Source organism: Chiloscyllium plagiosum, chromosome 15 (assembly GCF_004010195.1).
Source record: "Chiloscyllium plagiosum isolate BGI_BamShark_2017 chromosome 15, ASM401019v2, whole genome shotgun sequence".
NCBI lineage: Eukaryota > Metazoa > Chordata > Chondrichthyes > Orectolobiformes > Hemiscylliidae > Chiloscyllium > Chiloscyllium plagiosum.
Window position 1 is genome coordinate 55999459 of NC_057724.1, and position 26462 is coordinate 56025920.

The window sequence follows — 26462 nt, forward strand, 5'->3', positions numbered from 1 at the left end:
CGGGAGAATTTAAGAGTGCTCCCAATGTCCCGCAATAACTGTCGAACACACAACACTGAAAACCAGATTTTTTTTTGGTTTGATGCAGTTTGTCAGAACTTGTGCAAACATTGTCTGCTACATTTCCCCAGAGACTAGATTTTCAAAAGAACCTCATTTGAATATCCTAAAGTGGAGAAAGGTGTTACTAAAATCCAAGTTCTTTCTTTGGAGATTGTCGAACCAACCCAAATCACCCCAATGTCCAGGTGCTACATTGGCTAAAAAAAATCTCAAGCATGTCCTGATTTCTGTTTATTCTGGGCTGCGAGAGCATGGGGGAATATCGAACAGATTCTATCCGGAACTACAAGAGGGTACATGCTTTGCTAACGAGATGAGATGACAACCCCATGAAGCAGAAGCTGCAGTGTTTTTTCTTCCACTGCCCAAACACCGGCGATCTTTGAAAGGTCAAGGATGGGTAAAAAGGAAGGTAAGGAGGAAGGAACGAGGGAATAAAAACAAGAGAAACGAAGGAGAATGTGAAGGAAAGAACCTCATAACTTACCTGTCACCGTTTGCAGTGTGTGTGTGTGTGTTTGTGAGAGAGAGAGGCAGCCCCCGCTTCTGGAGCATGTGCTATGTGTCGGACTCGCGTTCTCACCAAAGGCTGACTGAGTGACGCCTCTGTCACATCAATGCAGAGCTGTACCTACATTACTGACCTATCGAAGATCCTGTCATCCAAGAGCGAATACCCCTCCTGCCCTGGCTTCAGAGGTGGGGAGGGTGTGAAGTGTGCTGGGTATTGATAGAGGCTCGGAATGTAAAACCCAGCTTCTCCTCAGCTCTCCTATCTCGATGGAGAGCAGCGCGACTGGGTTCCTAAGGAGGATCTGGAGAAGCCGAGAGGGACTGACAACAACAAGCCTCTCTGCTGCACTTTTTACCAGCAAGCCCCCGAACCTGGAGGATATCATAACGTTTTCGACACGCTAAATTAAAAGCGAAGTGTCCTCTGGCGGAAAAGTTCATTTTCACAACCGCCGTGTGCTGAGGAGAATTCTAAAACGATTGGGATCTTAGGATCTTCAGCGATTTACATTGTGTTGTGCGGCGAAGTCTTCAGGATGACAACGTTAGTACAATCGCTGCGTTATAAATTCAGCGAAAACTACACTGCACCGATTTATGGGGGGAACCGAGCGTACAGGTAAAGATAGATGTCTTATCCTATTCTAGTGCGTTTAGTTGGTTCTCTTTAAAGCCAAATTTAAATAAAAACATGAATCTTTTTATTTGCTAAGAATGGCAATGTTTAGGTTTTGAAATGATGCCATTGCGCGAATCGAATGCAGGCTATTTTTTCAACGATCCTGTCTGAACCACGTAAAGAATTGGATGGATTTTAGGAAATATCGTGTTTAAAAACAAGCCCCAAAATGGACCCAGTAGACAGAGAATCCGAACCCGTCCGTGCAATAGCAGGCAGTGCTAGCGGCCTTTCACTGGGGGGGGGGGGGGGGGGGCTATAGGATCTGGTCAGATGGACCTACGGGCAAAAGCGGGCAAAGAGAAGGCAGCCTTATTCGAGTTAGAGTCATAGAGTCATAGAGGTGTACAGCATGGAAACAGACCCTTCAGTCCATTATTCCGTTTACAGTTACTCAGAACTCTCTCACACTCATGCCCCCCCCCCCCCCCCCCCACACACACACAAACAAACACACAGCTTTTTTTAAAACAAGTCAACTGAATCAGTCAGAGGCAATAAACAACTCAGTAAGCTTTCATTAAACCCGTCTGGAAAAAGAACGTACACTTTGGAAGATCTACTGACAGTGGACAGGTCTCGCCTTCAGTGCGTGGGTCTGAATTAATTGATGGCACCCAGGCGCGTGAAACTACCATTGATTTCTGGCTTGTTTATTTGGGGGAAGTGGGCTGGGCTGGGCTGTAGGGGTTTAAATCCCTCAGCCTTACAGGTAGCTCTTGTAAAATTGCTTATAGTTTGTTTTTTAAATGGAATCTTCATCCTTGGTTCTATTGCTTAGTGGTGTTCCTGCCTGACTCAGCGAGGCAACTAGATGACAATTTCAGTCTCTAAGATACCAGTCATTTATGAACTATGTATGGGTCTTTTTAACGGGATCCCATCTTCCCGAACACTTAAAGCTGCCTCTCGGGCTGTGACTGTTTTTCTCTTCCTCCTCCTCCCCCCCCCCCCCCATCACAAGCAGTGCAATTAATGTCGAGGGCCGATTCTCAACAACCAGCGGAGGAAAGCAGTCTGTAACATACCCATAGCCTGGCCGGTACTCCTCACAATCTTTACAATTACATTGAAGCAATTTTTCAATTGTACAAGTGTAAACATCCACAGCTGCCTGTTGGGACGGGAGGGGGGTGGTGTGCGGGTTTGGTTTGAATAATGTTGGGATCTCTGTTGCTACAAGGAATATGAAAGGTTGGGGGGGGGGGCGGTCTTGGGAAATAATTTATTTTGAACTATTTATTTAAGTGTTAAACACTGAATATTGAACCATTGTTAGCAAACATGAATCTTGGCAATTGGCATTAGGGAACAGAGTTCCTATGCCGGTCCATAAGGCTGACAACAAATGGTTAATCCAGTTTGGATACGCTGTTCTTCAAAATCCTCCCAAAAAATACTCAGGAGATTGATGAAGCTTTTCCCTGTTACTACGAGCGCATTGACGAACACCAGGGAGGTTCATTCTGACAGACATGATTCCAATTTCCCACCGACTCCCACTTGCCAAGAGCAGCCCCGTTAACCCCAATTCTCGCAGGCAATTTCACAAATCGACCACAAACTGGAAAAGACTGTGCGCGCAGACTTTAGAAGATTCAGATTTTACGTGATTAACCTCAACCGCGCCATCTCCAAAAAAGAAAGTTAAAAATCACACAACACCAGGTTACAGTCCAACAGGTTTATTTGGAAGCACTAGCTTTCGGAGCGACGCTCCTTCATCAGATGGTTCAGCTGAAGAAGCGGCGCTCCGAAAGCTAGTGTGCTTCCAATTAAACCTGTTGGACTGTAACCTGGTGTTGTGTGATTTTTAACTTTGTCCAACCCAGTCTAGCACCGGCACTTCCAAACCAAAAAAGAGTGGAAGAGATAAGGTCAAGGAGATGAATGTTTGGAGCGGTCACGGCCGTAAATTTGGCGGAAGAGAGAGAGGAAAATGCCTAAGTGTTTTCAGAGCGTTTCCTCCGAAATTACGTCGGCTGGGGAACTGGCACTGACATTAACCCCATAAAGGTAAAGTCACCATAGTCTTACCAGACCACAGGGCTGCTCCCTCATTATAGAGAGGGAGAGAGAACTGGCGGTGGTTTAACCTAAGGGTCACCACACTTCAGGTGGGGGGAGGGGTGGAGAAGGAGAGTCCTTTATAGAAAAATAAGCCGGTGCGAAAATTGAATTCTGACAGCTAAACTTGCAAAAATCATTGGATGACATAACGCAGAGGAAATTACTATTAGCTAAATACAGCGGGTAAACAGGGTAACGTGGCACTAAGTGAGCCAAGGGGAGTAAAGCTCAGGACTGTGATGCCATGGGTAGGCTCTCTCTGAGACAAAAACTGGATTGGAGCCCCATTGCTCACTTGATAACCATGGCAGGTTCATTAATTGTCATTTCATTACAATAACAAGTTGTAATTCGTAATAGTAACAACTCACCAAGAGTGAGAGACCAGCCCTAATTCATGCAGAATTATAGCCTCTAACACCTGTACCTGCAAAACTTAGCGACAGAAACATACATCACAAGAGGCAGGAAGTCTGTAATTCTAAGAATAAATTCGAAGAGGTACTCGGTCATAATAAAGTGCCGCAGGGGTCTTCCAAACTGGAGTTATGACCTCAATCCAACCAGGATATAACAGCTCAAAAGGCAATCTGCTTCATTATATCTGCACAGACTCTCCAACTTGGCATCTCTTAATACTACTCTCTTTTTTCCCCTAACATTTTGCACATTGCTCCCTTTCAAATTACAGTCTCGCCCACTTTCAAATGCAATCATTGAATCTGACTGCACCACACTCTCAGGCAGTGCAGTCCAGAGCCCAACTGTTGGCAGAATGAAACAGCCTCTTCTCAAATTGCTTTTGTTTCTGTTGCCAATTACTTTAAATGTGTGCCGCCTTATTCTCGGTGCTTTCATAGCTAGGACGTTTCTCCCTATCTACTCTGTCCAAATATCTCATGGTTTTGAATACCTCTGGAGATCTCCTCTTGGCCTCTACTTTTCCAATCTATATTCATTACTGGAGTTCCTCACCCTGGATGCATTCTTGTAAATCTCTCTGTATTCTCACCAGGACTTTCACATCTTTCCTAAAGTTCAGTGCCCAGAACTGAATCTATCTGAGACAAAAATTAGTGTTTATATAAAGTCAACATCACAACTTTTACTGTTTTCACTCTGCCCCTATTACTAAAAGCTAGGATGCTGTCTGCTTTATTAACTGCTCTCTCAACCTGTCCTGCCACCTTGTGCAAATATATGCCCATTTTTCCACATTAAAAATCCATCTGCCAGCTGCCCATCCATTCCAGCAACTTGAGCATATCTTCTTGGGGTTCAACATGATTCTCCTCAAGGGTTACAATGCTTTCAAGCTTTGCATCATCAACAAATTTTGTCCAATGCATCAAAATCCATGTATCAGTAAAAACAATGGTCCCAACACTGAACCTTGGAAAAAATTCATACTCTCATTCCCCCAGTCAGAAGAATACTCATTTTCCATTACTGTTAGCTTGTGTCACACAGTTGACCCTGATCCATGTTACTGCTGTCTCATTTATTCTACGAGCAATACTTTGCTTGCATGTCTGTGCTGCAGCATTATATTAATGAGCTTTTGGAAGTGCATGTACAACACATGAACAACTTTGCCCTCATCAAAACTCTCTGTTACCATTAACAAGTTATTTAAACATGATTTTCCATTAGAAAATCCATGTTAGTTTTAATTAATTAACTTGCATTTGTCCATATAGTCATTAATTTTGCCATGAATTATCGATTCTAGACATTTCCACCACTGATTGGCCTGTAGTTACAGGATTTATCTTTACACCTTTTTTGAATGAGGGAATAACATTTACAATTCTCCAGTCCCATCACACCACCCCTGAGTCTAAAGAAGATTGAAAGATTATGGCCAAACGCCTCAACAATTTCATTTCCTTCAGTATGTTTGGATGCATCTCATCCTGTGCCAGTGCCTTATCAACTTTTAGTAACTTTAAGATAATCTATCCTTATTAATTGTAAACATTTGTAGTGATTGAATTAATCCCTCTCTCTTCATGGCCTGAGTAGCATCTTCCTTGGTGAAAACAGAATCCTCCTATGCCCCTGCCTCCATGCCTAAATCTCATTTTTGCTCTCTAACTGACCCTACTCCTCCTTTTACCACTCTTTTACTACATATGCTTATAAAAGATATGAGGATTCCCTTCTGCTTTTACTTCCAGTCTCTTTATATACTCATTTTCTCTTTTAATTTTTTTTTCACATCTCCTCTGAGTGTTCTGTTTTCAGCCTGGTTGCCAATTGCATTTTCCACCCGACATTGTTTCATAAGCACATTTTTTTCTTCTTTAACGTAATTCCTATCTTCTTTGTCCTGCATTAAATTCACCAATAGCATGAAGCTTGATAGGAGAAGAAAGCAGAAGAGTGAGTTCAACAAAAAGCTTTAGGACTAATTAATGATAAATAAAATTCAGCATTGGGATGGAATACATAAAGGATACATGTACTTCACAAGAGAAACACAGCTTGATCAAGGAGGTATATGGAGGAGACATAGTGGAACTAGTAGACTCATTATTGATCACATCTACGTGGTATGCTGACAGTAAATAAGGTTGTCATATTACATTGTTAAATCAATCCAGCTCAATTTGTCAAAAGTCCATGCTGAATCCACAATATTCCTCTCAAGATCAGTCTTAGAATGCTGCATACACTTCTACTCACTCTTCTGTAAATAGCCTGCTGGATCCAAAAGATCACTAACCTGTATACTATAAGGCTGATTGTTAATACTAAAATGAAGTGTTTTAAGGAACAACTTTCTAAGCTAGTGCCCTTCAGCCTCAGAAAGCGGCATCCCCGAGAAGACATTGAAGTATTTAATATACTTAACAAAAGACAAAGCACAAACATATTATAATTTCGTCAGGCATTAGTATCACAAAACAAGAGGATTTAAGTTCAGACAGCTTGTACTGAGCACATTTGGTCAGGGATCATGATGCATTATCTTTCTTAATAATGAATCAGAGCTGGACTACTAGGAAGGGTTGTCAATGTCAAAGCAATTTTCATTGAAAATATCTTGTAAACTTAAGAGACAACAAGATCAAAAGTGTAAAAATAGCTAAGTATAAAAAAGACACTTTCCTTGTCATCCCATATTTTTATTCTTACCTGTTGAACTACAAAAGGAACAGAAGGTCATGCTGGAAAAGGAGAGGAAAAGATATGCTTGGCAGGACCAGACACACGCTCACTATGAATTTGGAATAATATTCCTTAAACAGTACTATTAAAAATTGAATTCGGTTTTATCACTAAGTGCATTAATGATTGAGATGGTGCTGAGAACAAGGATAACACCTTGATCAGAACTCAACTCAAATTCTCTACATGCCAAATAACTGAAATGCTGGAAAGTTCAGATTACTTCCCAGAAAGAAAAACAAATGGAGAAGAGGAAATGTACTGAAGAAACACTATTTGAGGTGAATTAAACAGATTTTTGATTCACGAGAGTCAAGTGTTGTAGAGAACAAGCAAGAAAGTTAGGGTGACAATCAGATATTGAGAGGCAGAGTAAGCTCATACAGCTGAATAGTTTATGCCTGCCCTTATCTTTATAATCTTATGGGAACTTGTTCAGAAAAGTGACTGACAGTTCAGATTAGGGAGATACAATAAATGACAATTCACAAGGTAAAGTATTCCCCAAAGCAATTAAAGAAAAACATTTGTTACTCTGTTTAGAAATTTGTTGTAATTATAAAAACAGAAAACAGAAAATTATGGAGATAAGGCAGTGTCTCTTGTCTAAAAGGTGAAGGATTTAACCCTTCATCAGAACTCAAGAAGAAAATGTTCTGATATAGAAGTAAGCTAGGTGGAAGGAATTCAACTAAAAGAATTACTACACTTGCAATCTGAAATAAAGGGATAATATTTCCATAGGGAGTTGTCACAATCTGGTGCTATGACCAGTGGAATCCTTGGAGATACAATGTAAACAGATCTTCTGATATTCCTACAGGAAATGGGAAAAACCTCTTTGGAAAGTTTATCCCCAAAAGTCAGAAATACTCTACAGGTGTAAGATTTGTAATATTCCTTTATAGGTCTCAAATGGATTTCCCCTGAAACCTTTCTTTTATTTGCATTCATAGTTACAAGTATTTTCCATAAGTAAAACCTGAAACTTAAAATCTTTTGGATGTCATATAGTGGATAGGGAATATGGACTAATAATCATTCTTTTATCAAAAGATAAGTTTCAGAGTTCAAATAACCATGTAATCCCAATGATGTGGAGGTGCCAATGTTGGACTGGGGTGGACAAAGTCAGAAGTCACACAATACCAAGTTATAGTCCAACATGTTCATTTGAAATCACAAGCTTTCGGAGCACTGCTCCTTCATCAGGTGATCCTGAAAGCACATAATCTTATACCGTATAAAAGGCAGAAAGTAATAAACTGTCAGATCTTATCATTCAGTCTCAGTCTACAGTAATATTTTGATTATTTTGGCAGATGTATGAGAAAGATGAGCAAGACAAAAGATGGAAAATTATAGGCCAATTAGCCTAACCTCGGTTGTTGGTAAAATTCTGGAATCCATCATTAAGGATGAGGTTTCTAAATTCTTGGAAGAGCAGGGTCGGATTAGAACAAGTCAACATGGATTTAGTAAGGGGAGGTCGTGCCTGACAAACCTGTTGGAATTCTTTGAAGAGGTGACAAGTAGGTTAGACCAGGGAAACCCAGTGGATGTGGTCTATCTAGACTTCCAAAAGGCCTTTGATAAGGTGCCACATGGGAGGCTGCTGAGCAAGGTGAGGGCCCATGATGTTCGAAGTGGGCTACTGGCATGGATTGAGGATTGGCTGTCTGACAGAAGGCAGAGAGTTGGGATAAAAGGTTATTTTTCAGAATAGCAGCTGGTGACAAGCGGTATCCCGCAGGGTTCAGTGTTGGGGGCGCAGCTGTTCACGTTATATATTAATGATCTGGATGACGCAGCTGTTCACGTTATATATTAATGATCTGGATGACGGCACTGGGGGCATTCTAGCGAAGTTTGCCGATGATACAAAGTTAGGTGGACAGGCAGGTAGTACTGAGGAAGTGGGGAGGCTGCAGAAGGATCTAGACAGTTTGGGAGAGTGGTCCATGAAATGGCTGATGGAATTCAATATGAGCAAATGCGAGGTCTTGCACTTTGGAAAAAAGAATACAAGCATGGACTACTTTCTAAATGGTGAGAAAATTCGTAAAGCCAAAGTACAAAGGGATCTGGGAGTGCTAGTTGAGGATTCTCTAAAGGTAAACATGCAGGTAGAGTCCGTGATTAAGAAAGCAAATGCAGTCCCCACATCTCAGGAAGGACATACTGGCACTGGAGCGTGTCCAGTGGAGATTCACACGGATGATCCCTGGAATAGTAGGTCTAACATACGAGGAACGGCTGAGGATTCTGGGATTGTATTCATTGGAGTTTAGAAGATTAAGGGGAGATCTAATAGAAACTTACAAGATAATACATGGCTTGGAAAGGGTGGACGCTAAGAAATTGTTTCCGTTAGGCGAGGAGACTAGGACCCGTGGACAGAGCCTTAGAATTAGAGGGAGTAAATTCAGAACAGAAATGCGGAGACATTTCTTCAGCCAGAGAGTGGTGGGCCTGTGGAATTCATTGCCACAGAGTGCAGTGGAGGCCGGGACGCTAAATGTCTTCAAGGCAGAGATTGATAAATTCTTGATATTACAAGGAATTAACGGCTACGGGGAGAATGCGGGTAGGTGGATTTGAAATGCCCATCAGCCATGATTGAATGGCGGAGTGGACTCGATGGGCCGAATGGCCTTACTTCCACTCCTATGTCTTATGGTCTTATGGTCTAAGATTTTTTGTTTTCAGTAGTGTTTGCAAATTTGGATGTAGTTAACTTTTTATATTGATAATTCCTCATGTTTTACACTGAGGATACATTTCATTGTATTGTGTAACATGGTTACTGTGCCAAATGGGACAGATTTTGAACAGACCTAGCAACTCTAAATTGGACATCCATGAGGTACTGCATGCCATCAGGAAAGGCAGAATTATATTTGGCTACATGGCCGAGTTTATATCTTCACTCTACAATTACCATCAAACCAGGAAATCTGGTTCAATGAAGAATGTAGGAGGGCATGCCAGGAGAGACACCAGGCATACTAAAAATAGGATATTAATCTGGTGAAGATACAACAAAGGACTATTTGCAGAACAAACAGCGAAAGCAGCATGCAATAGTCGTGGTTAAGTGATCCCACAGTAAATGGATCAGATCCAATATTTACATTCATGCCATGTTCAATTACGAATAGTGGTGGGAAATAAACAAATTAATAGGAGATAGAGACTCCACAAATATCCAAATCCTCAGTGACGGGGAAGCCCAGAATATATAGCAGATGCATTCTTAAATGGAGAGGAGAAAGATTTTAAAAAGGCATAAGAGGCAAATGTTTGCCACAAAGAACGGTTCACGTGTGGAATGAATGTCATGAGAAAGTGGTGGAAGTGGATATAATTATAATGTTTAAAAGACATTTGAATATATAGATGAATAGGAAAGGTTTGGAGGGATATGGGCCAGGAGCAGGCAGGTAGGACTAGTTTAGTTTGGGATTATGTTCAGCATGGAATCACAGACGAATCACAGATTGTGGGTTTGGTGATGACCACACTGCTTGATAGACTGGTCGAACCGAAGGGTCTGTTTTCATGCTGTATGACTGTATAACTCTAGCAGTAAAAAAAGACAATGCTGAAGCAATTGCAAAAATTTTCAACCAGAAATGCCCAATTGATAATACATCTCAGCCTCCTCCTGAGATCCTCAGCATCACAGATGCCAGTCTTCAATTGCTTCAACTCACTCTACATGATATCTAGCCATGGATATTGCAAAGATGATGGGCCCTGACAATGCTATAGCATTATACTGAAGATAAGTGCACCAGAACCATACATGTTCCTAGCCAATGTGTTCCAGTATAGCTTCAAAACAGGTATTATTCGGTCAACATGAAAAGCTGCCCAACTATGTCCTGTCCAAAAAAACTTGAAAATTCCAACCTGGACAATTACTGTTCTATCAGTTTACTCTCAGTCATCATCAAACTGTGTGAACAGGTTATTGACTATGATATCAAGTGGCACTTACAAAGGAATAACCTACTCACTGATACTCAGTTTGGGTTTTGCCAGGGCCACTTGGCTTCTGATCTCATTAAAGCCTTGGTCCAAACATGGATCAAAGAGCTTAATTCCAGAGTGAGATGAGAGTGACTGCTCGAACAACACTCAAGAAGCTTGGCACAGTCCAGCATAAAGCTTGATTGGCCCCACATCCTCCACCTTCAACACTCACTCCCTTCACTAATGACACACAGTGGCAGCAATGTGAACCATCTGCAAGATACTTTGCAGTAATTGATCAACATTTATCTGATGGTACTCTCCAAGATAAGGGCAGTAGATGCATGAGAACACCACCATCATGCTACACTGAATCTTGCCTTGGAAATATATTGTTTCTTCAGCGCCACTGGTCAAAATCCTGGAACTCCCTTCCTAATGCTGTGGTTATCACTACACCCTAAGGACTGCAGCTGTTTAAGAAAACAGCTACCGCCACCTTCTGTGGGACAGTTAGGGGTCGGCAATAAATGGTGGTCTAGCCAGTTGCACTGATATCCCATGAACAAATTTTAAAAACTCCTTCCAAATAGAGGCATATAATATTATTAGCAAATTCACTGTCTTTGCAACGTACTCTGCAGATGTGAATAATTTGAGTGTATTACTTAAGCCAGATAGCAAGGAAAGGGACCACTGAGAACAAAGATAGGGTAGTTTTGAACATGAAAATACATAAATGTTTCACGACATATTGGAAGTCCATTTTTATCATTTGTGATGCCGCTGGTAGCACTATTGGCTCAGAACCATAAGATCGTGAGGTCAAACTACACTTAGTGACTTGAGCACATATACAGCCTGACATTCCACTGCAGTACTAAAAGAATGCTACACTATCAATGATTCTGATGGCAGATGTTGTGTTCACCTGAGATTGACCACAGACTGATGTAAAACCTGTAAGGCACTACTTGAAGAAGAACAACAAAGTCTCCTATATTCCTGTCCAATCATTATCCCTTGGCCAATAGCATTTTAAAAAAAGTTAACGTGTTACTTTCCACATTGTTTTTGTTGGATTTTTCTGGATGCAAATTGTCTGGCATTTTTCTCTGCATAATAATGGCGACTACACTACCAGAGTAAATGATTGACTTTGAAGTGTTTTGGCACACTTGAACAGAAGTTCAAGTTCTCTCTCCTTTTTCACCTTCTGAGGCATTATACAAGAACATTTTTAGATGAATTTTGTCCACTGCCTTGCCATTGGACCCATGGATTACTCAATCAAGTTGCATGAGAATAGAAGAGGCATGGTTAGTAAGTTTGCCTATGGCACCAAAATTGATGGTACAGTGGACAGTGAAGAAAGTTATTAATGTAATGGGATCTGTGGGTTGAGAAATGGCAGATGGAGTTTAATTTAGATAAATTTGAGGTGAAGTATTTTGGTAAGATAGACCAGGTCAGGACGTACACAGTAAATGATAGTGCCCTGGGGAGTGTTGTCGAACAGAGAGACCTAAGGGCACAGGTACATAGTTCCTTGAAAGTAGCATCACAGGTAGACAGTAATGAAGGTGTCTGGCATGCTTGCATTGAATACAGCTGTACAAGACATTGGTAAGGCCACATTTGGAGTACTGCATTACTGAAGCCACACACTAGGCAACTGCTCAGCCCCAGTCAGGGGAGGACTCTGTGGAGTCAGCAATCAACTGGTCACTCTGCCAAAGAAAGATGTTATTGAATGGAAATGGTGCAAAAAAGATTTAGAAGGATGTTACTAAAACTTGGAGGTTTGAGTTATAAGGAGAGGCTGGATAGGCTGGGACTTTTTACGCTGGAACATAGGAGCCTGAGGGGTGACCTTAGAGAGGTTCATAAAATCACGAGGGGCATAGATAAGATGATTAGCCAAAGTCTTTTCTCCAGGGCTAGGGAGTTCAAAACTAGAGGGCATATGTTTAAGGCGTGGGGGAAAGATTTAGTAGGGATCTGAGGGGCAACATTTTCACACAGAGGATGATGTGCATATGGAATGAGCTACCACAGGAAGTGGTCGAGGTGGACACAGCTACAGTATTTAAAGGACATTTGGACAGGTACATGGATAGGAATAGTTTAGAGGGAAATGGGACAAATGTAGAGAAATGGGACTAATACAGTTTAAGAAATCTGGTCAGCATGGATGAGTTTTTGTGCTATACACCTCTATGACTCTCTCTCTCTACAGTTCTAAGTGTTTAAGATTCTCATTCGTCCTCACTTGTAGGTCCAACAGACTGCAGACTATTTCTGGAACCTATTTGACATGGGCAGCTATTAGTTGCCATGTCCAACCAAGTAATCTCCAGTCAGTGAAACATTTGCAAAGAACTGGGACATTAAGCAGCTGCAGGAATCATATGGATAATGATATTACATAGACTTGTTAACTGAAGCAGCTCTGACAGATTAAGTTGGAATATTAGAGTATTTATTTGTCCTTGTAAGATGATATTCAAATTGATTGGGAAATTTTCATCATAATGGCTGTGTGGAAGGGACTATAGACAAACCAAAGATTATAAATTACCATCATTATATGATTTTCTTTGAGCAGCCACACATCAGGGTTAAAGGTAAATCCAACGTTTCTGGGTTCAAATTTTCAAACTTGTAATATCATTAGTATGTATATGAAGTAGTGCAGTTGTGTGCATACACATTCCATAGTTAACTGAATATTTGACATTTTGTATCTGGTAGGATCATTCCTGCTGGTGTAAATTGGGCTATAAAGACCACTGGACAACCTTAATATGTAATTTTGTATTCGAGTTTAACATCTGATTGATTGCCTTTGCATATTTTGTGCAAGAATTTTTGTGTACTATTCAAATAAGATGATAATATATGGTAATCAGAATGTGCAGTTTCCTGTCATTCATGGTGGAATCATACTGAGTGTAGAACCCATCTGGTGTGCGTATGAAGAGAAGCTCCATTTTCAAAAACATTCTTAAAGGGACAAACTTCTTTAATTAATATTTTTCCTTTTTTTCTGCAAAGACCTTTTTAAGCACTTTTAATTTTATTCTTCTGTATTTCCTTTTTTTCTTTCAGTTTCTTTCCTTTGGGATGCTTTGTTTCCATTTTTTGGGAATCAGATTATATGGCAGCGTTTAACAGTAACCAACTCCAACTCAAAAAATTGCAAATGTGTTGATCAGAGAAGTGAGACATGGTGAAAGGATAACGGACATGGAAACATTTACCCCAGCTCAGAAGTAACAAACCAGCTAATTACAATTGGCAGAATCCCTGCCAATTGGCCATAAATATTATATTAATGATAGAAGATTCTTTTGATATTCCAAATCATTATATTAAATAGCACAAACTAAAGCCAGATGACATTTAGACTCCAGAACTATACTATTGCTAGTCATTATTACACCACCAACTGTATGTGTTGGCTCGACTGAAATTAATAACAAAAGGCAAGTCCCTCCACAGACTCTGGATAAGCACAGAACCAGGTCCACTGCTGTACCATTGGTTGCAAAGATATTTGAATCCAGTCTGAAACGTAGAATCACTCAGTGGCAGTCAAGATTACCAGTGTCCTCAAATATCTGAATGCACTTCCTTCCAGTTACCATGGAGATAATTTGTATTATCAACTAATATACCGGCTTTGCATATAACAAACAAGTGACTGATGTATTGATCAGTGCAGCCAGCATTTTTATGTCCTTCCCCATTGAATTACAACCAGAGCATGATGGAGCTACTCATGCTCATATTTCTCAAAATCATCTTGAGAGTCTACCTGCTATCTTTCCAGTCTACTTTTACCACTATTACATGTTTGTCCTCTAATAATCTATCTCTGAATCTCTATTACTTTCTCAAGATGTGGATGTGTATATCTGATTCTGATGACATGCACATACTGCTGAGAAGGATGCAGGGTGCGAGCTTCTTGGGTGACTATTGGTTATATAGCTATTTATTGAAAAATACCTATGAAAATTACAATTTAAAAATTGTAATCCCCTTCCAAGTATTGATTGACTTGCAACAATGTGGCACGGTTTATGTAAGTATTTATCGGTGAGTGTGAGGATAAGAAGGTATGAAAAAATGGTTGTTTCGGAAAAGGTCTATCTCCACCATACATCACTGTCTTATTTCTTAATTACTACCATTTATAAAGAGGCCTCTCCAAAGGTGTTCAGGGAAAAATAATTTGAAGTCATTTAATCATGGATTACTCCTTATCAGTATTGCCACATTGTCACGCAAGTCAACAAATAAATTTGTTATGTTTGGAGTGATGGGAACCTATAAAACAACACACAGGTACCTATGCTGGAACCCATCCTGGATATGAGTATAGGTCAAAGGAAGAAAAAGACCTACTGATAATTGCTAGGCTGTTAATCCAGAGACACAGATAATGTTCTGGGGACCTAGTTTCAAACACTGACACCACAGATAGTGGAATTTGAATTCAATAAAAGTCTGGAATGAAAGTCTAATGTTGACCGTGAATCTATTGTCAATTGTTAGGAAAACCCCATTTGATTCAATAGTGTCCTTTAGGGAAGGAAACTCCCCTGGTCTAGCCTACGTGTGACTCTTAACTGCTGACCTAGCCAGCAACATCCTCATATCGTGAATGATTTAAAAAAAGGCACTGCATCATAAAGGTTTTGGTAGAAGAACTTGTTTGTTGATATGTTAGTTTGAAATTATGTTAAGAGTGCCATCAATAAATTGCAGCACGAATTAATACCATACTTCCATTCAAAATGTATGATGGACATTCAAGAGTGCTTTGTATCAGGCTGCAATCAACGTGTGGGGATGTGTTTTCATCTATTTGGCAGAAGGTTCAAGTGGGTAGCTTAATCATATCTGATTTATGCAGGTCTGCAAACTTTCCTCATTTGGTCCAATCCCTTTGTGTAATATAAATTGCATCGATCCCTTGCAATACATTTGGTCAGGTGCTACATATCACTCTTTTCCTCTGCTCCTTTCAAATGTGATATTAAACTGTTGCTGCATTCTCCTTGCAAGTTTAGGAAATTTGAGTTATCAGTCTTGCTAGTGCAAAATTAAGTGTATGGACTGCAAATAACTCATTGAATATTCCCTCTAAAGGTTTGCTTGAAGAGCTGCTTTGCCCTTTAATAGACAATTACAGCCAATTTAAATAGATGAGGCAATCTACAATATCCCACTCCAAGTCTATGATCTTGCTGTAATAGGTGAATTGTATGCCAGAGCTCAGAGGAAACATATAATTAGGATTGGCCCTGGAAAATTAATTGGGGTCAACCTTATGTTATTCAGTGGGTATACGCCTCCCTACAAAATCTTCCTCCCTTCCAAGAATGTCACAGAAAAATTAGACTTAATGTGTCAATGTCGTATTAGAGAGGTCAGTTTTCTCAGCACCGTGAAATTGTATATTAGTGAACTCTTTGAAAACGTTCATGTGCACAAGTTATAATAAAATATTAATCAGTTCAACAAATATCAGAATAGTTGAAGGAAATATAAATCTCACTCCATTTAAAGAAAAGTTCTATCTTTAAGTAGTGGCCATTTACTCACCATACTTTTAACAAGATTTCTGGACTCTACAAAACTAAGCCATAATTTAAATTTAATGCAATATAATTTGGAAAACCGTTTCTTGAATCTTAAAGTAAGCAAGAAACTCGATGCAGAAAATTCCAATGCTTCTCTGTATTCCAGTTATTAAAAAGAATTAGTTCAAAAATGTTATTCCAAGTTGATGATTCATCTAATAGAAGAATGCCAGTTGCGCAAAGAGCATTGCATGAATGTCAGACAAATACAACATTGATCTTAAGTTATAAACCACCCAAATTGAAGCACTATAGTATGAATCATATAATACAGTTACATTACCTTTTTTGAGTCACATAATAGTGCCTATGGCCAAGGTATTTTCAGTTCAACCCTGCAATTGATTCTTGTTAAATAGTACATCTACATATCTAATAAATTATAGTATTCATAAATCTACATTACATTGACAGTTACAGCAAGATTAGAGTATATTGATAAAAACTTGAAAGTCCATCTGATCTCATTATATACTGGCCTGTAACACGAATAAGAATATATTCCATTTTGTAATGTTGCCTCTGCTTTACAAATGAGGACAGCTACACAATCCGTCTAGCTCATATTACTGGGTTTAACCAGTAATTCCATTTTTTTTCTGGTATTAAATGAAATCTATGGAAAATGATCTAAAGTTTTGTCTTAATCCTACTTAGCCATCAAATCAAAATTTAATTTAAATCTTGATGTCCAATCCTAGCAAGTTGCTTAAACAAAAATGAATTTAGGCTGGATATTAGGGCATTTCTGACAGTATTCAATGGAGAGGGTTCCATTTCAAGACAACATAGCAAGAGAAGATACAGAAATTTAAAATAATAAATATTCCAATTCATGGTGGTCAGCTGAAGGAGAATATTCCAATTCATGGTGGTCAGCTGAAGGAGAGGTGCCATGGCACCTAAAAGCATCACAATATCTGTTATGGTTTTTTCCTTCTTCTGAATTTTCCATTGATATAGTTTACATAAACAATTCTATAGATAAAGATATAGTCACACAATATAAGTCTTGCCAGTGCCACTATGTCAGCCTGTAGAATAATTATTACTCAGCTTATAATCATACTCATTTAAGAAGACATGACTTACAGTCCCCTCCTTGTAGTTTATTAAATAGTACAGCTTGGTAGTGAATTGACGCATTAGTTTTTTGTGGCATATGTCAGTTTCTTAGCAGCATTACCTTACACTGGCTTTCCAAACTCATACCTAAATTCACTTGGTTACTGAACAAGCCAGAACTAAGAAGGTTCAACTCATAATGGGCGAAACAATGGAAGGTGAGAATCAACATAAAGCATTCGCTCCTTTGGATACTCAGTGCCACGTTGGCAACTGAAAAGTTGTCACAAGAATATGAAGAACATAGAAATTACTTAGCTGAACAATCTGAATTCTTCTAATGACCAAGTGTTCTGCATTCCTGATGCCCTCCAATCAACACATGCCATCTTCTAAGAAAGGATTCAAAAACGTTTCGCCATGTTTTCCTCCTCAGAACAAGTAAATGAAACCCAATGACAAAATATGGACCTAATTTTGAATTCGGCATTGCATATTTGACTAGCTCCTTTCCTTTTCTTGAGATGTCTACAAACATTATAGCATCAATATTATTGGCTTGAATTTTTCAATAGTAATGATAATGAACTGCCATTGTTCACCATAATTATTCATTTGTAACTGACAGCAAGTTCTGAAAATTACAGTTAACTGTAAAAAATTCTGAAATTCTATACTTCCCTATTATTTGAAGTTCCCACAGACTACAGTCAATTAGAATTCATTGAACTAATGAGAATTGCTTGTCTTACATTAAGGTAACCATAAAGCTCTGTTTCGCAGGTCCATTCTCTAGATAAGGTACTGCATTACTACGCAATCACTGGACCTGGAAAAATCTCTTGTTCATGAAAATGTTTCCAAATGCCCCAACTTTTAATTTCTCCTGTTGCCTAGAGCACAAAATACGTAGTGTATATCGTTTTGGGCAAAGGTAAAATATATAACTGTCTAAATAATAATAATAAATGCATTTGAGATAAATATCAAGAATGGTTCTACTATTGTTATTATTGGCATTAGCTATTGCATAGTTGGGAAAAGCAATATTACAGTTGCCATAGGTACGACACTGACTGAATGGCATATGACGTAGAACTCACACAAAATTGCAAAAAGTGAAAAGTGAAAATTGCGTTGTCAAAAAAGCATAATTGCTCTTTCACAACCAGCTTTAAAAGATTTTCCATAAACCATCCAGAAAAGAAACATCTTCACTATGTTCAGTATAGTAATCAGTATTTTTTATTTCAAGTGAAGGTAGAACTTCTATAAAAAAGCATAAAGAAAATCTAAAACTGCTCTTATCTAACTCAAGATCTGAAACCGTTTTTTCAGTTAACACCAACTGGGCCATGTAGGCAATGGGTATGAAAAACTGATCTTTCTGAATAATATTATTGTAATATTAATAACCTTTTTTTTCTCCTCCAGCGCTTCCAAGTTCACAGTCTTCCAACCCTGTACAACCCGCTTCTACCACATTCCCAAAATGCACAAACAGGACTACCCTGGCAGACCTATTCTTTCTACCTCCTCCTGCCCCTCAGAATTCATCTCTTCCTACCTTAACTCGATTTTTTCACCCCTTGTCCAAACTCTTCCCAATTACATCTGCTGTTCCACTGACACTTTTCATCAGTTTCAGAATTTCTAGTTCACGGAGTTCCAGCTGCCTCCTCTTTACCATGGACATGCAATCCCTTTAGACATCCATCCCACATCAGGATGGTCTCTGGACTCAATGCCTTTTCCTGGACCGTCCACATCCACCACCACCCTTCGCCACCTTGTCAAGCTCGACCTCACCCTGAACAACATCTGTTTTAACCCGTGTCACCTTCTTCAGGTCAGTGGGGTGGCCATGGGTACCCGCATGGGTCCTGGTTATGCGTGGCTCTTTGTGGAATACGTGGAACATCCCTGGTTCCAGTCCTGCTCCGGCCCCCACCACAACTCTTCCTCCGGTATATTTCTTTATTGCAGTTCTAAAGAAGAGTTACTGGATCTGATACGCAAACACTGATTTCTCTCCACATATGCTACCGCGCATGTTGAGATTTTCTCGCAATTTCTCTTTTTGTTCTAGAAGTGAAAGAATTCCATGGTGTTGCTTCTTGTCTTGTTCACAGTGAGAATATTTTAAACATGATCGGCTGCTTTCCATGCTTTATCATTGTTTTTGCATGTCTGGTGAGCCTCTTGACTTAGCACAAGACTTGGGTTGACTTTGGGAAGCGAGAAATCAAGCCACAATGTTACTAGATTGTAGTCAACAGTTGTCTTTGAGATCATGCACTTTTCCATTGACTGCAAAATCTAGCAGCATTTGATTTCTCCCTTGCACTAGTACCCGTAATCCTGTTCCAAACAGATATTGCCTAACTATTTCTATAATAAGGACTTAAGAAATAAGAGCAAGTGTCGGCCATTTGGCTGATTGTACCTGTTCTGTGATTCAGTAAGATTATGTTGATCGTAAATGACTTTAATTCCACTTATTTGACTCCCAGACATAACTCTTCATTCCTTTGAAGATCAAAAATTGTTGACTTCAGCTTTGAATATATTCAATGATTCAGTCTCTACTTCTCTTTAGAGTACTGAATTCCTAATATTACAATACGCTGTGAGAAAGAGGCATTTTTCCTCATATCTGTATGAATTGAGACCCCCTGTTCTGACTTATGCTCCTTCGTTCACAAAGGGAATCATCCTCTCAGCATCTAGCCTGCCAAGCCCCTTCAGGATCTTTTATGTTTCAATAAGAATACCTCTCATTCTTCAAAACTCTTATAAGCATATGCCCAATCTACTCAACCTTTCCTCAAAGGACAACCCCAGAAATCAGTCTAGTGAAACCTCTCTGAGCTGTCCCAATGCAATGCCCTTCTGAATCCTTGCTGACCATACCAACGGTTTGTGATTCTTATATGAGGACACACATATCGCTCTGTTTTGCAGCAGTCTTTTAATTCCATCTTTTCCATTTGAATAACATTCTTCATCTTCATTCTGCTAAAAAAAAGAACCTCATAATTTCCAACATTATATTCCATCTGCTAAGTTTTTGCCAACCTATCTACTTTATTAGTATACCATTCAAACTTTGCAGACCCCTTCTGTCCTCCTCAAAAATAATTTGCCTGCTTATTTTTATAGCATCAGCAAATTTGGCTGCAAGGCACTGGGTCCTTTCGTCCTAGTTATTAATATAAATTGCAAATAGGTAAGGCTCTCTGTAACATTTCACTTGATGAAATTTGCTAACCTGAAACTAACTCTACCCTGAGTCTCTATTTCTTGTTAATTAGACACTCGTCTGAACCATGCTAATATAGTACATCCAACAGTAAGAGTCCTGAATCTTGTGTAGCAACCTTTTATGTGCCGTCTTGTTGAATGATGTTTGGAAATACAAATTCTTTATGTCTAGTAGTCTCCATATCAACTATATTAACCTGCTTGTTTCAGCTTTAAAGAACTCAACAATATTACTTCCCTTTTATAAAACCACGTTGACTCTGCTTGATTCTATTCTGATTTTCTACACTTGCTTCATAATTGAATTCCAACTTTTTCCAATGACAGATGTTATGTCAATGGGCCCTATGGCTTCCTGCTTTCTCTAACTCTCCATTCTTGAATAATGGTGTTATATTTGTGGTTATAGCAACCTATTGGAACCTTTCCAAAACCCAGGGAATCTCTCCAATTCTCTGCAGCTCTCCAAATAATGGTCTTGCATGGTACTCTATGTAAATTATTCAGTTAAAAATCACACAACACCAGGTTATAGTCCAACAGGTTTATTTGGAAGTTGTAGCTTTTGGAGCACTGCTCCTTTTTCAGGTGGTTGTGGAGGATAAGATTGCAAAACAATCTTACGATCTTATTCTCCACAACCACGTGATGAAGGAGCAGTGCTCCAAAAGCTAGTATTTCCAAATAAACCTGTTGGACTATAACCTGGTGTTGTGTGATTTTTAACTTTCTCAATGGAATAAATCATTTTTGAGAGTTGTAAATCATCTCTTGAATTGGCTGGCATTGCATCTCTAACCATCTTTATTTTGTAACCTATTTTCCCAATTTACTACAGCAAAGTGTAACTTAATACTTTTGCAATTGATTTTATTCAAATTAAGGACATTAATTTTAGACTCACATTTCTCACCTTCAAACGGAATCTGAAATTCTATTATACTATGAACACTCTTGCCCTTAGAATGAACTAATTAGTATGGTATTAGTTACTCTATTTGAGCCTGTTCTGCATTTCATGTGGAAAAGGAAGTATGTGTTAGGCTGAATCCAAATTGGGATAGGATAGTCAAAATATTAAAGGGAGTGCTTAGTCGTCTTATAAGGGTTGAGCTACTTATCTAGAAAGGCAGAATCTTCCTACACTAGACATATTCTTATCCTGGGAATGCAAAGGGCACAATGTAATTACAGAGGCCATGACATGAAATAGAATGCGTTGAAACTGAACTCAGTAAGGTATTTCAGATTTGAGAAGGGTACCTCAAATATTAAGACCTTTTGTGTAAATATGTCGCAAGTAAGCCTGTATCAAAGAAGAAGATGGCGTTTATAGATTTGTGCCTGATAGGGGCTCAATGCAGGAAGTATGGGGCAGATATATGTTTAGTGATGCAAGCTTCCACTAGCCATGTGAATATGTGGTGCACTGTTCACACGAACACCTGAAGGGTATTACCATCAGGATCAGAGCCCTGCATTTCAAATCCTCAATGTCTAGGCACTTTGACAATGCACAAGGACTGTGGAACTATTCCAGCATAATGTAAGGCACAGAACATTAAAAGGGAGATTTGAAACTTCCATTGCCTTGTCACTAACTTATAACTTTGAAGATAATCCTGAATTACTTGATTTCTCTTCATTGCCCAGAGCTGAGGTCAGTTTGAGCCCTTGGTTGAAGTATTTCTGAGCAGAATGAAAAGATGTGAAGGGTGCCAGCAGAGATAGAAAACATCCCAAAGCATTTCATAAAGCATTAAAAAGTGCTGAGCCAAAGAAGTAGATATTGTGAAGCATGACCAACTGTTTTATCAAAGAGGGGAGAGAATAGCAGAGATCTGTGAAATTTAGGGAGGGAAATCCAATATGTGAGGCTATGGCAGCAAAGGGAGACACTAAATTAGGAGAAAGAGAGCTTTGTTGGAGGGAACACAACAAGATAATTAAGATTTTGAATTAGAAGCAAGGTACATTGGGAATGAATGCAGTTCAGTAAGGAAATAGGTGGAAGTAAGTCAGACTTGACATAGAATAAGATGCAGGAAAGATGAGGTAAATGTTTTAGCTGTAGATTGATTCATGAAGGGTGAAACTCAACAATATAAAGTTGTAAATAACAATTTCTCTCATAGAGAGGATATGGAGTTGAAGCACAGCGCAGAATGAGATGAGATAGAAACATAGAAAATAGGAATGAGAATGTTTTAAAATTTGACAGTGTAACAGTTTGACAATGTAAGATAGGGGCTGGGATGCAATGAGGAGAGGAAAAAAAGATTTACATTTACATTGCAGCTTTCATGACCATCAACTGTCTCAAACTGCTTTACAGCCAATGCAATATATTTGACAGGTAGGCATTGTTATGATCAATGAAAGATATATGACACAGCTAATTTGTGTGCAGCAAACTCCCGTCAACAGCAATATGACAATGACCAGATAGTCTGGTTTTGGTGATATTGAAATATTGGCTAGGCTACTAGGAATAACCCCCCTGCCCCTCTTCAAAATAGTGCTTTGGAATCTTTTACATCCAACCAAGTAGGTGAATAAAGCCTTCGATGAACATCTCATCTATAAGTTGACACCTGTAACAGTGACACAGGAGAGCCATCACAGATTTTGCACTCGAGCCATTGGCTGGAAGTTGAATCCAGCGCATGTGCAACTCAAAGGCAAAGCTGCTACTGACTGAGCCACAGCAGACTTGATAGAATAGGTGGCAAGTATCCAGAATATACGGTGGCCATCACAATATTTAACCAGAAGAAATTACAGCATTTCCAAGATTTGACACACAGACAATAGAAGGTTCAAGAGCGGTGCTGGGAGAAAGGAGCTGGACGGTGTCAGCTGATCCTATGTCAGCAAATGATCTTACCAAGGGTCAGTGTATAGATGAGGAAAATAAGGTTACAAAGGATTGATCCAGGGAACTTCAGAGGCAGGAAGAGAAGGCATAGCTGGAAATGCTCTGACTATAACCAAACTAAATAAATCTTCTCAAAATGTAGAGCTTTTCTGTAAAACTGTTTCTTCTCCTCCCAAGAAGATTGAGTAAGAGGATGAGAAGCTGCCAGTTTCGATGCAAATGAACAGTAGGAATTTGATTCAAAACAAAATATCATTATGTATTCAGTATATTTTGTGATGTCAAGACATCCAAAACACTTTATAGTAAATAATGTACAGTTGAGTTACAGTTACTATTATTATGTAGGGAAGTGCATCATCTACTTTGTTCCCAAAAGCAATTACTTAATGACCAGATATTTTATTTCACAATAAACATTGCACTGCACATGTCCCCAACAATTATAATTTATAGAGCACCCCTCATGTAAAAAACAGAGCAATTTAACATGCAGCAAGAAGAGAAGTCAGTAACTCAACTGTGAAAAGGGAATACTTTGTGTTTGACAGACAGTTCGTGCAAAGAGAAGGGTTTTTAAAAGGGGATGTGGACAGATGGAGCTTCAGAACACATAGTCAAATGTATCAATGAATGCCTCACATGTGAACCATGATTGGGAAAGATTCTTAATAGGTAAGTGATGCAGCCATTAGTGATGGCTTGTTCTTACTTATTTCCAGCCTTCTTCCCCATTCTCCTTACTGACTCATTCTTACTGCTGTGGTTCCACAGATGTCAGCCATTGTGTTGTAGCTCAGCCAATATCTTTGTGTATGAACCTCGGAAGCTGACAGGCTACTTGGCTGTGATGGTAACATAAACAATCTAAACATATACATGCACATAGCTCCTGGACAATGAAAAAAAACTGAGAAACTGATTGTTTCATTTTCTCCCTGACCTTGGAGTACAAAGGCTGCTCGTGGACCCCTCTCCTACCCCACACCCCACATAAGATTACTCAATTCAATTTTTTTTAATAAAAATGCTTCCTAGCACTCAAAGAGTCAATTTTGAATCAATTGTGCTCTAAAAGCTAAGCTAAGCTTCCAGAATTTTCTTTTTCTCATTTTAAAACAGGATCCATGCGGCACAATGAACAATGGCCCAGCTGTACTACAAAAAGGTCAACTATTCTCCATACATAGACCGGATTCCATTGCAGATTGTACGTGCAGAGAATGAGCTTTCGCTGGAGGAGAAAGCTTATCTGAATGCGGTGGAAAAGGGGGACTATGCCAGTGTGAAGCAAGCTCTGGAGGAAGCTGAAATCTACTTTAATATTAATATCAACTGCACAGACCCTCTGGGACGGAGTGCACTCCTCATAGCAATTGAAAATGAAAACTTAGAGATCATGGAGCTGCTCCTGAGTTTCAGCATTTACGTGGGGGATGCATTGCTCTATGCAATACGAAAGGAAGTTGTTGGAGCAGTTGAGCTTCTGCTGCATTATAGGAAACCAAGTGGAGAAAAACAGGTAATTAATCTAATTGCAAATTATGTCAATGCTTTTGAATATGTTATCCTGCTGTGTGGTCTGGTGAGGTAAGCAATTGGATGGTAAGCCATCTGCGATATGTGACAGGATTTATGTTTGATCACATGATTCTTCCTCATGATGAGTTTAATACATGACATTAATATGTAATTGGCTGCTCATCACAGGGTCAATTAAAGCATTGAGTTATAAGCAGGCTGTTTAGTCATACACAGTTGCTAGAGTGAAGCTTGGAGCTAGGAACTATGGAACAGCATTCAGAGTATAGTCTGAAAACAATTTTTACTGATTTCCCAATATTTATGTGGAAACTAATTAAACACTTTCAGGTTGTGTTATCGATGGGTAGCATATAAATAAGAAATGCTTGGAGTGATGAATAGATTCTTAATGGACACTAGAATCATAGAATCATAAAATTCTAGGTGGGTTACACATGGGAAATGCAGGGTTATAGGGTAAAGGTAGGAGGGTGGATCTGGGTGGGATACCTTCGGAGGGTTGGGATGGATTTGATGAGCTGAATGGTCTGCTTCCGCACTGTCGGAATTCTATGCTTCTATGACCAGAGGTAACGTTGTGGGAATTGCAAGAGAAGCTATTGCAAGTGATATTCTTCCTGGATATGAGAATGGAACCAAATTTCAGCAGTCTATCCAAGTGGACAATAATGGAGATGTAGCAAAGGAGGATGCTGTGGTCAAACGTATAGACAGGTTTACAAGAATGAAGAAGGAAAGTTTACTTTTGTCACTTTTGTACAAGATACATTTTGCAACTTTGATCAGAACTGCTTCAGTACTGCAGCTAATTTGGTAACTCGGTATGATGTGTGAATACTCGATTTGAATATTGAATTCTAAGAAAGATGGACACAGATCTGAAAGTTAACAATAGATTTAAGAGTTTTGAAAAGGAAAGGTTGGAGGTAGTGCCAATACATGACATTAGGAAGCAGGCTGGGAAGTGTAGACTCAAGATACAATCAGGTGAGTAGGAGATGTGTTCCATTGCTAAGATTGAACTCAGAGCTATCAAGGAGATTGAGGTAAGCCAGAAGAATTGAGCTCAGGGGTAGAGCAGGATGGTCTTCAAGGTAGTTTTGTACGATAAGCTTATGTGAGAGAGGGCCACAGCAAAGTTAACTGATTAGATTGTCTCAATCTTAGTGACATACAAGTTCAGGAGCCCCACACACACATTGTTAAAAGTAAGGGAAGAGTTATTGTGGTTCTGTTCGCCGAGCTGGGAATTTGTGTTGCAGACGTTTCGTCCCCTGTCTAGATGACATCCTCAGTGCTTGGGAGCCTCATGTGAAGCACTTCTGTGATGTTTCCTCTGGCATTTATAGTGGTTTGTCTCTGCCGCTTCCGGTTGTCAGTTCCAGCTGTCCGTTGCAGTGGTCGATATATTGGGTCCAGGTCGATCTGCTTATTGATTGAATCTGTGGATGAGTGCCATGCCTCTAGGAATTCCTTGGCTGTTCTCTGTTTGGCTTGTCCTATAATAGTAGTGTTGTCCCAGTCGAATTCATGTTGCTTGGATTCTGCGTGTGTGGCTACTAAGGATAGCTGGTCGTGT

The 26462-nt window shown here is 39.4% G+C and overlaps 1 protein-coding gene across 2 annotated transcripts in view; it reads left to right on the top strand.

The window, feature by feature from the left end:
* The first annotated feature begins 326 nt into the window (after window positions 1-326).
* The window catches only part of LOC122557341 (short transient receptor potential channel 5-like), a 101178-nt gene continuing 75042 nt past the window's right edge, over window positions 327-26462 (top strand). The window contains exons 1-2 of one of the 2 annotated variants that reach the window (XM_043704946.1): window positions 327-1195; window positions 24461-24860. In XM_043704946.1, the coding sequence (XP_043560881.1) occupies window positions 24483-24860 (378 nt within the window). In that variant the 5' untranslated portion in view covers window positions 327-1195; window positions 24461-24482. The remainder of the gene's footprint in view (window positions 1196-24460; window positions 24861-26462) is intronic. The other variant, XM_043704947.1, reaches the window with a different exon arrangement.